At 39.2% G+C, this 13,190-nt stretch overlaps 1 protein-coding gene across 1 annotated transcript in view; it reads right to left on the reverse strand.

The window, feature by feature from the left end:
- Nucleotides 1-12,826, reverse strand: part of TTC6 (tetratricopeptide repeat domain 6) — a 205,674-nt gene extending 192,848 nt beyond the window's left edge. The window contains exons 1-2 of the mRNA XM_049611599.1: nucleotides 12,701-12,826; nucleotides 956-1,905 (exon numbers count right to left, since the gene is read on the reverse strand). Coding sequence (XP_049467556.1) covers nucleotides 956-1,891 — 936 coding nt within the window. The 5' untranslated portion in view covers nucleotides 1,892-1,905; nucleotides 12,701-12,826. The remainder of the gene's footprint in view (nucleotides 1-955; nucleotides 1,906-12,700) is intronic.
- Between the last annotated feature and the right edge of the window lie 364 nt (nucleotides 12,827-13,190).

A 13,190-nucleotide genomic window follows, 5' to 3' on the forward strand; every position in this document is an offset into this window, starting at 1 on the left:
TCGCAAAAAAAGTCTCTATTTTGTATTTTTGGTCGATCTTAGTCCACTCCCCCTCCCTTTTCCCTCCCTCCCACCCCCCTCTGTCTTTCTGTGGGACTCAGATTCCCTTGTTATTATTTTTGCTTTGAATGTCTCTGCCAGAGTAAAGTCTATATAATGGACAAAATATCTTAACCTATGACCCTATTTGGCTTTGCTCCCTCCTGGGGACATATCACAATCAACAAACGGACAGTTCTGGCATGCTTCGAGTCCAGTGTCTGGGGTGTGACCACCTGGGGTAGAATCCCAGCTCTGCCATTCCTTAGTTTGGGACAACTGAGACAGTCCTTTAACATCACTAAAGCTAGGAAGCCTCTTATGTAAAATAGGGCTCTTATGGGTATCCACCTGATGAGGTTGTCAAGGCAAAATGCACACAAACTCTGTCTCCTTTTGCCTGGCACACAAGAATCACTAATAATCTCTTTAATTGGCTAGTAAATTTTTAAAAATATTTTGAGAGTGATTGTCACTAAAAAAAACAACACAGAACTCTTACTAATTCAACTTCTTAGTAGTAATGCATCGATGTGCTCTGGATAAACATTCACTGCTAATGCTAAGCCGTAACAGAAAAAGCCTGAGTTTTTCATATAAAACATCTGTTATTTCAATACTAAATAATCACAAAGACTTTGAAAGGTTACCAGTGATGTATTACTCAGGTCTACAGCTAATCTTTGAACTAATTTTTGAAATAGCCTCTCAATTTCTCCCACTGAAAAGACTGTACCCTCCCGCAATGAAATATTAAAAAATTCAAATTCGAAATTCAAAGCACTTGCATAACACCCCAGTGTTTAGTCTAGCTTGTCTTGCTTATACCACACCACACGCACTTAAATCTATAATGAACGTCTCCTGAAGCAGCATTTACCCAGAAGAAATACTACCCTGCGGCTGGTTCACCTACTTCCATTTTCATGTCGTAGTGCTGGCCGAGGACACTCTGTATGAGCTCTTTGATGGTCCGGTCGGAGGCCAGCTGGGCCTCAGACTGCAGTGAGGCGATGACCTCCTCAATGCACGTCGGGATCACTCGCACCTGCTGCGGGGCCTCCAGCGAATGGCTGGGCGCGATCCTCTCCCGCTGGCTTTTGGACACTGGCCGCGCGCCTTCCCGCGGCAGGCTGACGGAGCCCTCGCCCAAGGACGGGGTGCGACTCCTGGCTCTCCACAGCCGGCTGCACGCCTCTGCGTCGTCCTCCTGGCTGGAAATGGAGCTGCCCTTCCTCGGCTTGGCCAAGAGGGCCTCTGCGAGCGGAGCGGTCTCCCGTTTCGCGTCGCCCTCTCGGGCCGGGTGCAGGACGGGCTTGGAGGCCGTGGGCCGCGGGCTCCTTGGGCCCCGGCGCGGCCCGGGCCTCTCCCTGGGCGCGGGCGGCGGCATCAGGACCACCGGTCTGGACGTGCCGGCCCTGGAGGCGATGACCGGCGGCTTCTTCTGGGGCCGGTGCCGGAGGAACGCGGAGCTCCGCAAATAGAAGTCCTGGGGGCGAAACGGCCGGGTCTTCCCGGGAGTGGCCGCCTCGCTGGGGCCCCGGGGCCGCGCTGCGCCTCGGGGCGCCTGCTGTGGGAGGGCCGCAGCAGGGGTCGTAGGGCTTTTAGCCCGAGGGGTCCCTGATGGCTTTGGGGGTCCAGCGCAGGAAGCGCTGCCCTTCTCCCCAGGACGCGCAGGGCCGGGGACCTGGAGGCCCAATACTGGGCCTTCATCCACAGCCGGCTTGGAGGCCAACTTCTGCTTGAATCGGAGAAAGTCCTTTTTAGTTTCCTGGCGATTCTTCTCAAGCTCTTTAAAGATGTATGATTCTTCTTTGTATTTCAATCCAAAATGCTTTGAAATTGCAGACATCTTGACTATCTGTCCTGTGAAATAACAATATATTGTATCATATATATATGTATATAGTATGACCCTATTGTATGACTATATATATATATATATATATATAAGACAAAACTCACGTTGATATATGCAAGACCAGCTCAAAAACCCTCTCATGGTAGAATACTTGCTGTGCTCCAGAGGCACAAGTGGGCAGTATTAGTTTATATCATTTTAAATCCAACTATTGGCCTTTTCAAAGGAACCATGAAAAACCTTTAGAGCAGTTAAATTTTTTACAGTGGAATTTCTGAAATGCCTATTGGATTTATTTTAACAATTCTTTAGACTATAATATAATGTCCCAATTCCAGACAAGGGAGACAGGCATCTAAAGAAACCCTGCTAAGAAAGAATAGAGGTCATCAACTGAGGCATGGATCTAGCCCACAAACATATTTTTCAATTGCTCCAAGTTTTTCAAAATTCTTAATTTGTACCAACAATTTTAAGTTGAGAGATTTTCATATGAAATTCCAGATTTGCAGTTTGGAGTGAAGGGGTGGGGGGTAGGGAATGAAGACTCTGGCAGCGCAAGGTCCAAATCCCTACTCCTGAGGAAAGATGGCAGTTTCCTCTTCCTTCTCCAACTAACTGGCCCTGAGTGTCTCCATCCCATACCCAGCCCATTTCCCTCAATATGTCTCCTGAACTACAGTGAACTGTATGAAGGAAGAGAGGTGATCAGCCACAAGGTAGGCTGTAACAGGATCATGAGGCCTTGAATGCCAAGTGTTTGTACTTCTGTTGGCTACTGAAAACCATTCAAAAACTTTTAACAGAAAAGTGGCTTGATAGGATCTGCTGCTTGGGCAATATTGAGTGAGAGAAATAATAAAGGGAGAGAGGCAAATAAGAACCTGCACAGCTTGAGCATAAGGCCTGGCCTTGGTAGCTAGCAGCGTGAAAAGAGAGACATAACAAGGTAAAACTGATGGGATCTAGCCAATGAGAAGGAATGAATAGGAGCAATTAAAGATCCTTCCTAAAATAAGAACTTTGAATCATCTTGATGAAGTCTGGGTCATAGCCAAGTACACAATAAAGCTTCTGCTATTCAGTAACTTGTACACTTAAAGATGGTTAAGATGGTAAATTTTATGTGTATTTATTATCACAATTAAAAAAAAAAAAAACAACCCTGCTATTCAACAGGGCCAGTTCATGTATGATCATAAGTGAATTTTCAGATCCTGAGAGCTCTGGGGTCATTAACAAAAGCCAGGCTAACAAGAAGTGTAAACAGAAAAGGGCCCAACGACAGACTCTGGGGCACACGCATCTGTGGGAGGTGGGATGAGCAGGAGCAACAGAGAGGAAAATGGGGAGAACAAAGTTCACAGAAGCCAACAAGAGGAGAGTTTTAAGAAATAAAGGTAAAATACGAAATGATGAAATAATAATAATAATGAAAACAAAAGCAGAAAAAAATGAATTGAAAAAACTAATTTGTTTTAGTTAATTTGCCTAAGGCCAAGGCTCTTTGGGAAAAAAATACTAAAGCAGAAACATCTCTGGAATATCATCATGATTTGCAAATATGATTGTCTACCTGGAAGATCTAAACATCAAAGAACTATTTAGAATTACAATAGATTTCTGCAAGGCATTTAAACTTTTTTAAATTTTATACAAAACCCAATTAACTTCCTTTATACCAAAATGATCCATTCAAAAACATAGTGATAAAATTCCATTTGTGTTTTTTTTAAAGAGTATCTAGCAATGAACATAACAAGAAATGTGCTGAAACTGCATGAATACATTTTTAAATTTTTACTAAAGGGCACAGAAGAAAGATTCTACTAAATAGACAGTTACTGTCCCTTGGTGAAAAAATCAAATATTATTATTATATCAGATCTTCCCAAAATACTGTATTGGTTTAATGCCATCATAATCAAAATCTAAAAATTATATTTTTGAAATCTGAAAAATAATTCTGGGTTCATTTGAAATAACAAACAGGATAGACAGGCAAAGTTTTGAAAAAGAGAAATGAGGGAGCACTTTTCTAACAAGACAATTAAAACTTATACAGATATAAGAATTAAAACTGAAATACGACTGCTAGAATCATCAAGTAGACTGAGGAAAAGAATTAAAAACAGTATGAGTTATAGTGTAAAGACAGCATTAAATTGTCAAGAAAAGAGTTATTCAGTGAACTGTGCTGAGGCAATTGGTTGATTATTGGGGGGGGGGGGGGGGGGGGGGATTATATCTCATTTTAAGCCACGTACCAAAATAAGATGGATTTAAGACTAAATGTAGAAAATATTTTCTTATTTTACTTTGCATTTCTTTTTTTTTAATGTTTTTATTTATTTATTTTTCAGAGAGAGAAAGCACAAGCAGGGAAGGGGCAGAGAGAGAGAGGGAGGGAGGGAGAGAGAGAGAGAGAGAGAGAGAGAGAGAGAAAGAGAGAGGAGGGAGACACAGACTCCACAGTAGGCTCCAGGCTCTGGGCTGTCAGCACAGAGCCCGATGCAGGGCTTGAACTCACAAACTGTGAGATCATGATCTGAGCCCAAGTTGGCCTCTTAACTGAGCCACCCAGGTGCCCCTGCATTTCTTTGCTTATCATCTTATCCACCTTCTTGATTGGGCTTACATTAATTCATAAAAACATTATCTTTATAATTAGATTTCTTCATTTACCATGTATTATGGGCAATATGAACAAAACATCCTATCTAGCAAATATAGTCATGTTGCTTTTAATCTCTAATATCCGCTGTTGATTCTCAATCAGAAGACCCTGTTACATGGCAGAGGGCTCACCTCATCAACAGGCTTTCTTTCTCTACCCGTCTCCACCAATGCCTAGACCTCGAACAGTTCAGCTCTATCCATAACCAGATTTCACATTAAAAAATGAAAATAGGGGCATCTGGGTGGCTCAGTCAATTAAGTGTCCAGCTCTTGATTTCAGCTCAGATCATGATCCCACAGTTTGTGAGATCCGCCCCACAGACCTGTCAGTGCGGAGCATGCTTGGGATTCTCCCTCTCTCTTTTTCTCTCAAAATAAATTAATAAACTTTTAAAATTTTTTAAAAGAAAGAAAAAGTGAAAATAATATGCTGTTGCCTCTTTCCTGTCCTATAGTATATGAATATTAGAAATGATTTCTAAAACCCTTAAGGAAGTTTCTCTTTTTAAAAAATGCTGCATAATCCTCCTCATAGTGTTTTGGCTATTATTGTTTGCACAGGTGGTAATATGCTCACACTGACACCATCTGCATTTCTTCCTACAAAAGACTGAAAGGCAGTAACTAGAAGAGAGCACAGAACAGAAGCACATTAATACCTGATGAGAATCTGACTTGACTCTCCCAATGCACTTCCCTTTTGTTTCTTAGTTCCTGTTTTGTATTCCCTTCCCAACTTCTCTCAGGCCCTTGGTTTACTATTGAAGTTTATCAAGTGTTCATTGTTTAACATTTCTCAGTACATTTCCTTGAATTCTTCATAGGAAAGTTGCTCTTCAAGTATAAAAATAAACCAATAGGATATAGAACTTCTAATTTGACAGTAACTTCTATTGTATTTTCAAGGTAGGTGGTATCGCAATGCTAAATGGGCCAGTCCATCAAAACTTGATGCCTTTCTTCTTCTCACCCACCCCTCAACATTACAAAATATGTGAAATAACTTTTAAACATCCAATCTCATGGGAAAATAACAGGTTCTCTTTTTCTTGGTAAGCAATTTATTGAAAGAAAGAGACTAGTTCTGGTTTGGAGATTCTCAAGGAAAAATAATGTAGCTGTCCCCAAAAACCAAAGTATTAATTTACATACGGTATCAAGCCTGCTGCTCACAATCCAGGTTAAATTTACCTTACATTTTAAGATGGACAGAATGTGCTTGAAATCTTTGCAACCTGAGCAGTAATTTTACTCTCTGTTTCTTTCCCAATTATTGGAGCTCTGAGCCTTTTTCTTCTTCCTCTCCCAGGAGATTCAGTGAGGGAGTCAGAAAGACCAAGAGCCAGCCTTTTTTCCTCAACCAAAGGTATGATCAGACATGAGAAAGCTCTCCAGCCAAAAATGGCTAAAGGCCCAAAGAGAGCTAACTAGTGAATTCTCTAGACTCTGGGACAGGTTGCTATCCAATTCTTGCAGGTATGGCCATTCCTCTGATCGGAATAGAAGATCCATACTCTGCTCTAGACTTCAAATAAGGTAGAAATAAACAGAGAAGACCACCAGATAACGTGGTTCTAAGCTACATGGAACCACCTCACACAGGGAAAGGAATCCTTCATATGTTAGACCTAGTTCATCAGATTATTATATTGAGAATAGAGCCAAAGCACCAGCTGCTTATGCGGAGCCTTGACCTCTTCTACATATGGTCATGGATACATCAGTGGGAGGAGTGACACATTAAGGACAAGATTTAGGTTCTCTTGGGTCCATGGCCAAATATCACAATTCACTTCCTAAATTTCATATCAATATCAACTTCCAATGCACAACATTAGAGTTCCAAAAGAAACATCTAAGTCCAAGGATAGTCTATCACATCTGGTAAAATCTTCACATTGCAAGGAAAATAAAAATATTCTGAAAACAATTATTTGATTTTGAAGTATCAGTGGTAGAAGTGAGATCTGTTTATGCATTGATTATAATTTATGAAAAAGCTTAATAGAACATATACAATTATTTTAACAAATTTGCTAAGAAAATAAGATAATGGTATTTTTTCTATTTTTGAAACTTTCTATAATATTTGTTTTGCTGCCCTGAATCTTAATAATATCAATAATGGTAACTCACACTTATATTGTGCTGGTTAAAAATGATACAGGAAATAGAGACAAGCTCACAAAAAGCTTTTTTTCTAAACTATTCAGAAGCCTATAGAAATTTCAATGTCTCTAAAAAACTTACTCTACTGTTATAACTAGTACCTAGAATATGCCCATAACCTTTTTGATATACATATATACACACAAACATAAATACAGAACAGGCAATGGAGCAACAAAACATTCTCCCTGCCTTTTTCTTCTCCCATGTTCTGTCTTTCTTTCCTGAACTTCCTTCATCAAATTTGCTTAAATAGCCAAAATAGGAAAACAAAAGAGTTGTATTATTATCATAATGCTTTTGACATATGAAATGTTGCATGGTCTCAATTTCAAAAGCAATTTATTGGAGTTCCACATCTACATCCACAGAAAATCCCCTACTAATAACAGAGTTGATAAACTCTGGGGAAAATATAAAAAACAAGTACCTGAGGATTCTTAGAAGTAAACAAAAGTAGGACTGGGGAGCAGAGTAGAAATTTGTGGAAACACTGGCCTAGAGGTAAGTTTCCAAGTTTATTGTGGCCTTTCCCTAAATGCCATCCATACTGTAAAATGGCATAGTGCAGGTGGCAAAAACTTTGATAGAAAGCCCTTCATCATTATGGCCAGAAGAATCAGAGAAAAGAGCCCTGGCAACAACCACCACTGAAGGGAAAGGGAAAAAAAATCCCAAAGGAGAGAAAGCCAGAGAAGGTTATCCCCTAATTCTGTGTCTAAACCCCATCCAAGTCTAGACTGACCTCTGAACTGTGCATATGTGGAACAAACTCAAAGCAACACAACAAAGGCTTAAAGAGCTGAAGTGAGATTTAGCTGAACTTAACTTCCAATCACAAAGAGTAAGATAGAGCTTACAGTGAGTGCAACCTGGTGAATTGCCTGCCAAATGAAAAACATCAACATTCTTCAAAGGCATAAAACAGAACCCAGAATCCACACAATAAAATATTAACAATATCCAGGATATAATTTAAAAAGTCCTCGGCATAAAAAGATCCAGGAAAATGTGACTCATTCTCAAGGGCACAGATGTTAGTCCAGAGATGACACAGAAGTTGAAATTATTAAATGAGGACTTTAAGGCAAATATTATAACTATGCTCAGTGAAGTAAAGGGAGGTATACTAAAGATGAATAAAAAGACAGAAAATCTTAGAAATGAAAATAAATAGAAATTTTATCTCTGAAAAATATAATTCTTTCAATAAAAATTTGGCTAACAAAATGGAGGTGTCAGTGAATTGCAAGATAAATCAACAGAAATTATCCAGCATTTAAAAGAGAAAGAAAAAAGCTGGGGGAAGTGTCACGGGGAACAGCCTTAGAGCCTTGTGAAGCAGTATCACCAGCTATAACATATAGGTAAGCAGTATCACAAAAGGAGAGGGGAAAATGGGATGGAAAAAATACCAAAAGAAATAATGTCTTGGGGCGCCTGCGTGACTTAGTCAGTTAAGCGTCCTACTTCAGCTCAGGTCATGATCTCCCAGTTTGTGACTTCCAGCCCCGCGTCAGGCTCTGTGCTGACAGCTCAGAGCCTGGAGCCTGCTTCGGATTCTGTGTCTCCCTCTCTCTCTGCCCCTCCCCCACTTGTGCTCTGTCTCTCTCCCTCTCTCTCTCAAAAATAAATAAAACATTTAAAACTGTAAAAAAGAAGAAGAAGAAAAAGAAGAAGAAGAAATAATGTCTCAAATATGAAGAGATATATAAATTTATGGAATCATGAAACTCAGCACATTCCAAGCAAGATAGAACCAAAGAAAACCACATGTAAGCTACTGGAAATCAAAGACGAAGATAAAATACTGAGAGCCTACAGAGAAAAACATTGTTTATAGGGAAACAATTCAAATGACCATAAACTTCCCATCAAAAACCACTGAAACTGGGCACCTGGGTGGCTTAGTGGGTTGAACATCCATCTCTTGATATAAGCTCAGGTTATGATCCCAGGGTCGTGGATCCTCACTGAGCGTGGAGACTGCTTGGGATTCTCTCTCTCTCCCTGCCCTTCTCCCATGCTTGCTCTCTCCCTCTCTCTCTCTCTCTCTCTCTCTCTCTCTCTATATATATATATATATATATATATATACACACATATATATATGTATATATATATGTGTATATATATATATATATTTTAAAAAATTTAAAGGCAAAAAACAAAGAAACCAAAATAGTGAAAAAAGATTTATAATGCTAAAACAAAACAAAGAACTGTCAACACCAGATTATATATCTAGCAAGCATATTATTTAAAAAATGAAGGCAAACTAGGGCACATGGGTGGCTCAGGCATCTGATTTTGGCTCAGGTCATATTCTCACAGTTTGTGAGTTCAAGCCCCGCATCAGGCTCTCTGGTGTCAGCACAGAGCCTGCTTCAGATCCTCTGTCTCCCTCTCTCTCTCTGTCCCTCCCCCACTCACTCTCTCTTTCTCAAAAATAAACATTTTTTTAAAAATGAAGGCAAATTGGGGCGCCTGGGTGGCTCGGTCGGTTAAGCGTCCGACTTCGGCTCAGGTCATGATCTCACGGTCCATGAGTTCGAGCCCCGCGTCGGGTTCTGTGCTGACAGCTCAGAGCCTGGAGCCTGTTTCAGATTCTGTGTCTCCCTCTCTCTCTGCCCCTCCCCTGCTCATGCTCTGTCTCTCTCTGTCTCAAAAATAAATAAATGTTAAAAAAATTTTTTTTTAAATAAAAAAAAATGAAGGCAAATTGAAGACATAATCAGATACAAGAAAACTAAAAGAATTACTTACCAGCAGACTATAAGAAATGCTAAAGAAATTTCTTCAGACTGATGGGAAATTGTACAAGAGGAAAATCTGAATCTTCAGGACTGAATGAAGGTCAGAACTGGCAAATATCTGGGTCAGTTTAAAAGGCCATTTTTTTAGTCTTTTTTTTTATTTAATTGTATGAAAATCCCATGGTATTGTTGGGGGGTTTGTATCTAGATGTAAAACATATAACAAGAACCAAAAAGACTAGGATGAGGTAGGTAAGGTAACTATGTTTGTAAGGGTTCTGCATTTTATGTGAACTAGTTCAGTATTAACTCTAGACTGTTAAATGTTAAGAATGTATATTGTAATTCTTGGAGAAATAGTTTTTTAAAATAATGCAAAGAAATCTAATGAAAAAGTCAATAGTAAAATGGAATACAAAAAATATTATTAAATCTTAGAAAATATTTTAGACTAAATAATAGTGAAAATACAACATCAAAATGTATCAGGGGCAGCTAAAGTAGTGATCAAAAGGAAAAGTACAGCTTAAATGCTGTACTTTTAATCTTCTTTAAATCAAAAAGAAGAAAGGTCTAAAATTAATAACCTAAGGTCCTACATTTAGAATCTAGAAAAAGAGGAGTAAAGTATATCCAAAATAAACAGAAGAATGTAAGTATAAGGACATAAATCAGAAAAATACTTGAGAAAATTAACAAAACCAAGAGCTGGTTCTTTAATAACATCAACAAAATTCTGAAAACCCCTACCTAAACGGTTTAAGAATACATGAGAGAGAACAAAATCACCAATATCAAGAATAGAAAAGGGCTTTTCACTACAGGTCCTAAAGATAATAAGAAAATATGGTAAACAACTTTATATCAACAAATTCAACGACTTAGATAAAATGATTAAATCCTTGAAAATTTCAATTTACCCAAATTAGCATAAGAAACAGAAAATCTTAATATTACTATATGAAATAAACTTATTCATTACCAAAAATCTTACCACAAATAAACCTCCAGGCACAGATGGTTCTCTCAAACACTCAAGAAAGAAACAACAGAAATATTTTCAGAAAACAGAGGATGAAGGAACTTATTTTCTGAGACTTACATAACCTAATACCAAACCTCACAAAAGCATTTATTAAAAGGAAAGTTATGTCACCAATATCCCTCATGAATATAGACACAAAAATCTTTAATAAAATATTAGCACATCATTCCAAAATATATATTTTTAAGTATAATATATTCTGATCATATAGTTTATCCCAAGGTTGAAAAATTTAACATTTGGCAATCAATATAGTTCACAGTATTAACAGAAAATGGAAGAAAAGAAAATATATGATCATTTCAATAGGTAGAGGAAAATTATTTGACAAAATCCAATACTCATGCATGATAATAATAAAGAAATAACTCTGGGCAAATATACTTCATAGGGAACACCTTCTATCTGATTAAGAGAATTTACAAAAACCTTACAGCTTAACATTATATTTTTCCTTTCCTACCGAAATTGAAAAGTAGGCAATAGTGCCTCAACTCTGACCACATCTATTCAACATTATGCTGGAGGTCCTAGCCATTGCAATATGGCGAGGAAAAGAAATTAAAGGAATCGATTAGAAAGGAAAAACAGTTCCTATTTGCAGATGACGTGATTTTTAGGTCAAAAATCCCAAAGAATCTACAAAACGATTACTAGTACTAATGAGTGACTTATCAAGATTGTAAAATATGTTAACATACAAAATCAACTGTATTTTAATATGCCAACATCAAACAAGGGGAAAATAATTTCCAAAAAGACATAAAATACTTGAGAATTAATCTAACAAAAGATGCCCAAAATCTCTACACTGAACTTTACAAAACATTGCTAAGAGAAATTAAAGACCTACATAAAACTCAAAACCATGTTTGTTAACTAGAAGACTCAACATTGTTTAAACGGCAATTCTCCCCAAATAGATGTATAGATTCTATGCAATCTGAATCAAAATTCCAGCAGACCTTTTTTTATAGAATAGCAAGCTGATTCTAAAATGCATGTACAAATTCAAATAACTTTAAGTGGTTAAAATGATATTTAAAAAAACTGGAGGACCTACACTACCCAATCTCAAAACTTACTATAAAGTACAGTAATCAAGGCAAAGGTCCTAGCAAACCATCATGCTGCATAAAGGAAGCCAGACACAAAACAGTATATTTTGTATGCTTCCATTTATATAAAATTCTAGAAAATGCAACTTATTCTGTGGTGTCACATAGTAGACCAGTAGTTGGTTGGGCGATGTAGGTGCAGCTGAGAACAGGGGTGGATACCAAAGGGAGCAGAGGAATGAAAAGATTCAGTTATAAGGAATTTAAGTTCAAATTTGGAAAAAAAAAAAAAAAGGTTTGGTAATCTTGATTGCAGTAATTGTTTCAGAGGTTATACACATCTGTCAAACTGTGCACCTGTACACTACACTGCAATACATTATACTACTATCTGTACATTCTGTGCAGTTTAAGAAATATAACTTATACCTTTATAAAGCTGTAAATAGGAAAAACCAATTTACTGAACTCTTACATTTGAATGTTGAATAATTAAAAGAACTATTGAACTCCTTTAAACTCCTGCTGTGGCAGTCAGCATAGTTTCACTGTGGATCTGTGGCCTTAGATGCTAGATAATCCTTGCATTAAGCCTACAGTGTCCCACAGCCCACCAGAGTTTTTGGGTCACACTCAAGAAACAGCTTACTATTCCCAAATGAGACGCGTTGACATCAGTGGGGGGGTTCACCTAATGGTGCTTAAGGTTTGTCCAAAACAACCAGCCCTTGTCAAGGGACATAGGAAAGGTCAGGGCGTTGGAAATTAAATTCCTTCCACTGTGACCTTACTCCCTCCCCACAGTCCCTGATTCCTCCCGGTCTTCTGCCTTCCTCACTCCTTTTCCTTTCCCTACAGCCCGGCCGTCACTATCTTTCCCTTCCACCAGGTTTTCACCCTTCCCGACAGCACCCCAACCCCTATTCCTGCCCCAATCCCTTCTTCTACACCAGCCTTATTTTCTACCCTGGTATTCTCAGAGATTAGTTTGGATTAAAGAGGCGGAAGGGGACACGATAGCTCCGCCCAAAAATCGCAGCCTCTACTTCCCAGAGTCCCAGAGTAAGTCACCCGAGCCCGGTCCACCTCTCACCGGCCGGTGAGGACGCCCCTGCTCCCCTGCAGGTGGCGAGAAGTTTGGCACTGCCGCGGTGTATCCAACCGGCCTTCCTGGGGCGGAGCGGCCGGGTGGGCTCCGATAGCCCCTACGGAAAGGGAGACCGCGCTCCGTTGCTCGGCAACAATCCGCGCGTCCTACCCCGCACCGCAGCCCAGGAGCAAGGAAGACTCTTGTGGATCCCTCCGCGCTACCCGTCCCAGCCCGCGCGTTTCTGCCTAGCAGAAGCAGCTGCAAGAGCGCCGTTGGGCTCGAAGCCCTAACCCCACACTGAACGATCTTTGTTTTCCCGTGCGTGAAGTGGCTGGTCCCAAAGACCCTCCTGGACTGGAGTTTCCCACATCGCCTGTTTTGCCCAATTTAACCAACTGCTTATTTGGCAGTCATGTACATTTAAACCAATAATGCTGAACCGGGAAACTTAAAACTTTTTTTTTTTTTTTTTTTTTTTTTTTTTTTTTTTTAA

Source organism: Panthera uncia, assembly GCF_023721935.1.
Source record: "Panthera uncia isolate 11264 chromosome B3 unlocalized genomic scaffold, Puncia_PCG_1.0 HiC_scaffold_1, whole genome shotgun sequence".
NCBI lineage: Eukaryota > Metazoa > Chordata > Mammalia > Carnivora > Felidae > Panthera > Panthera uncia.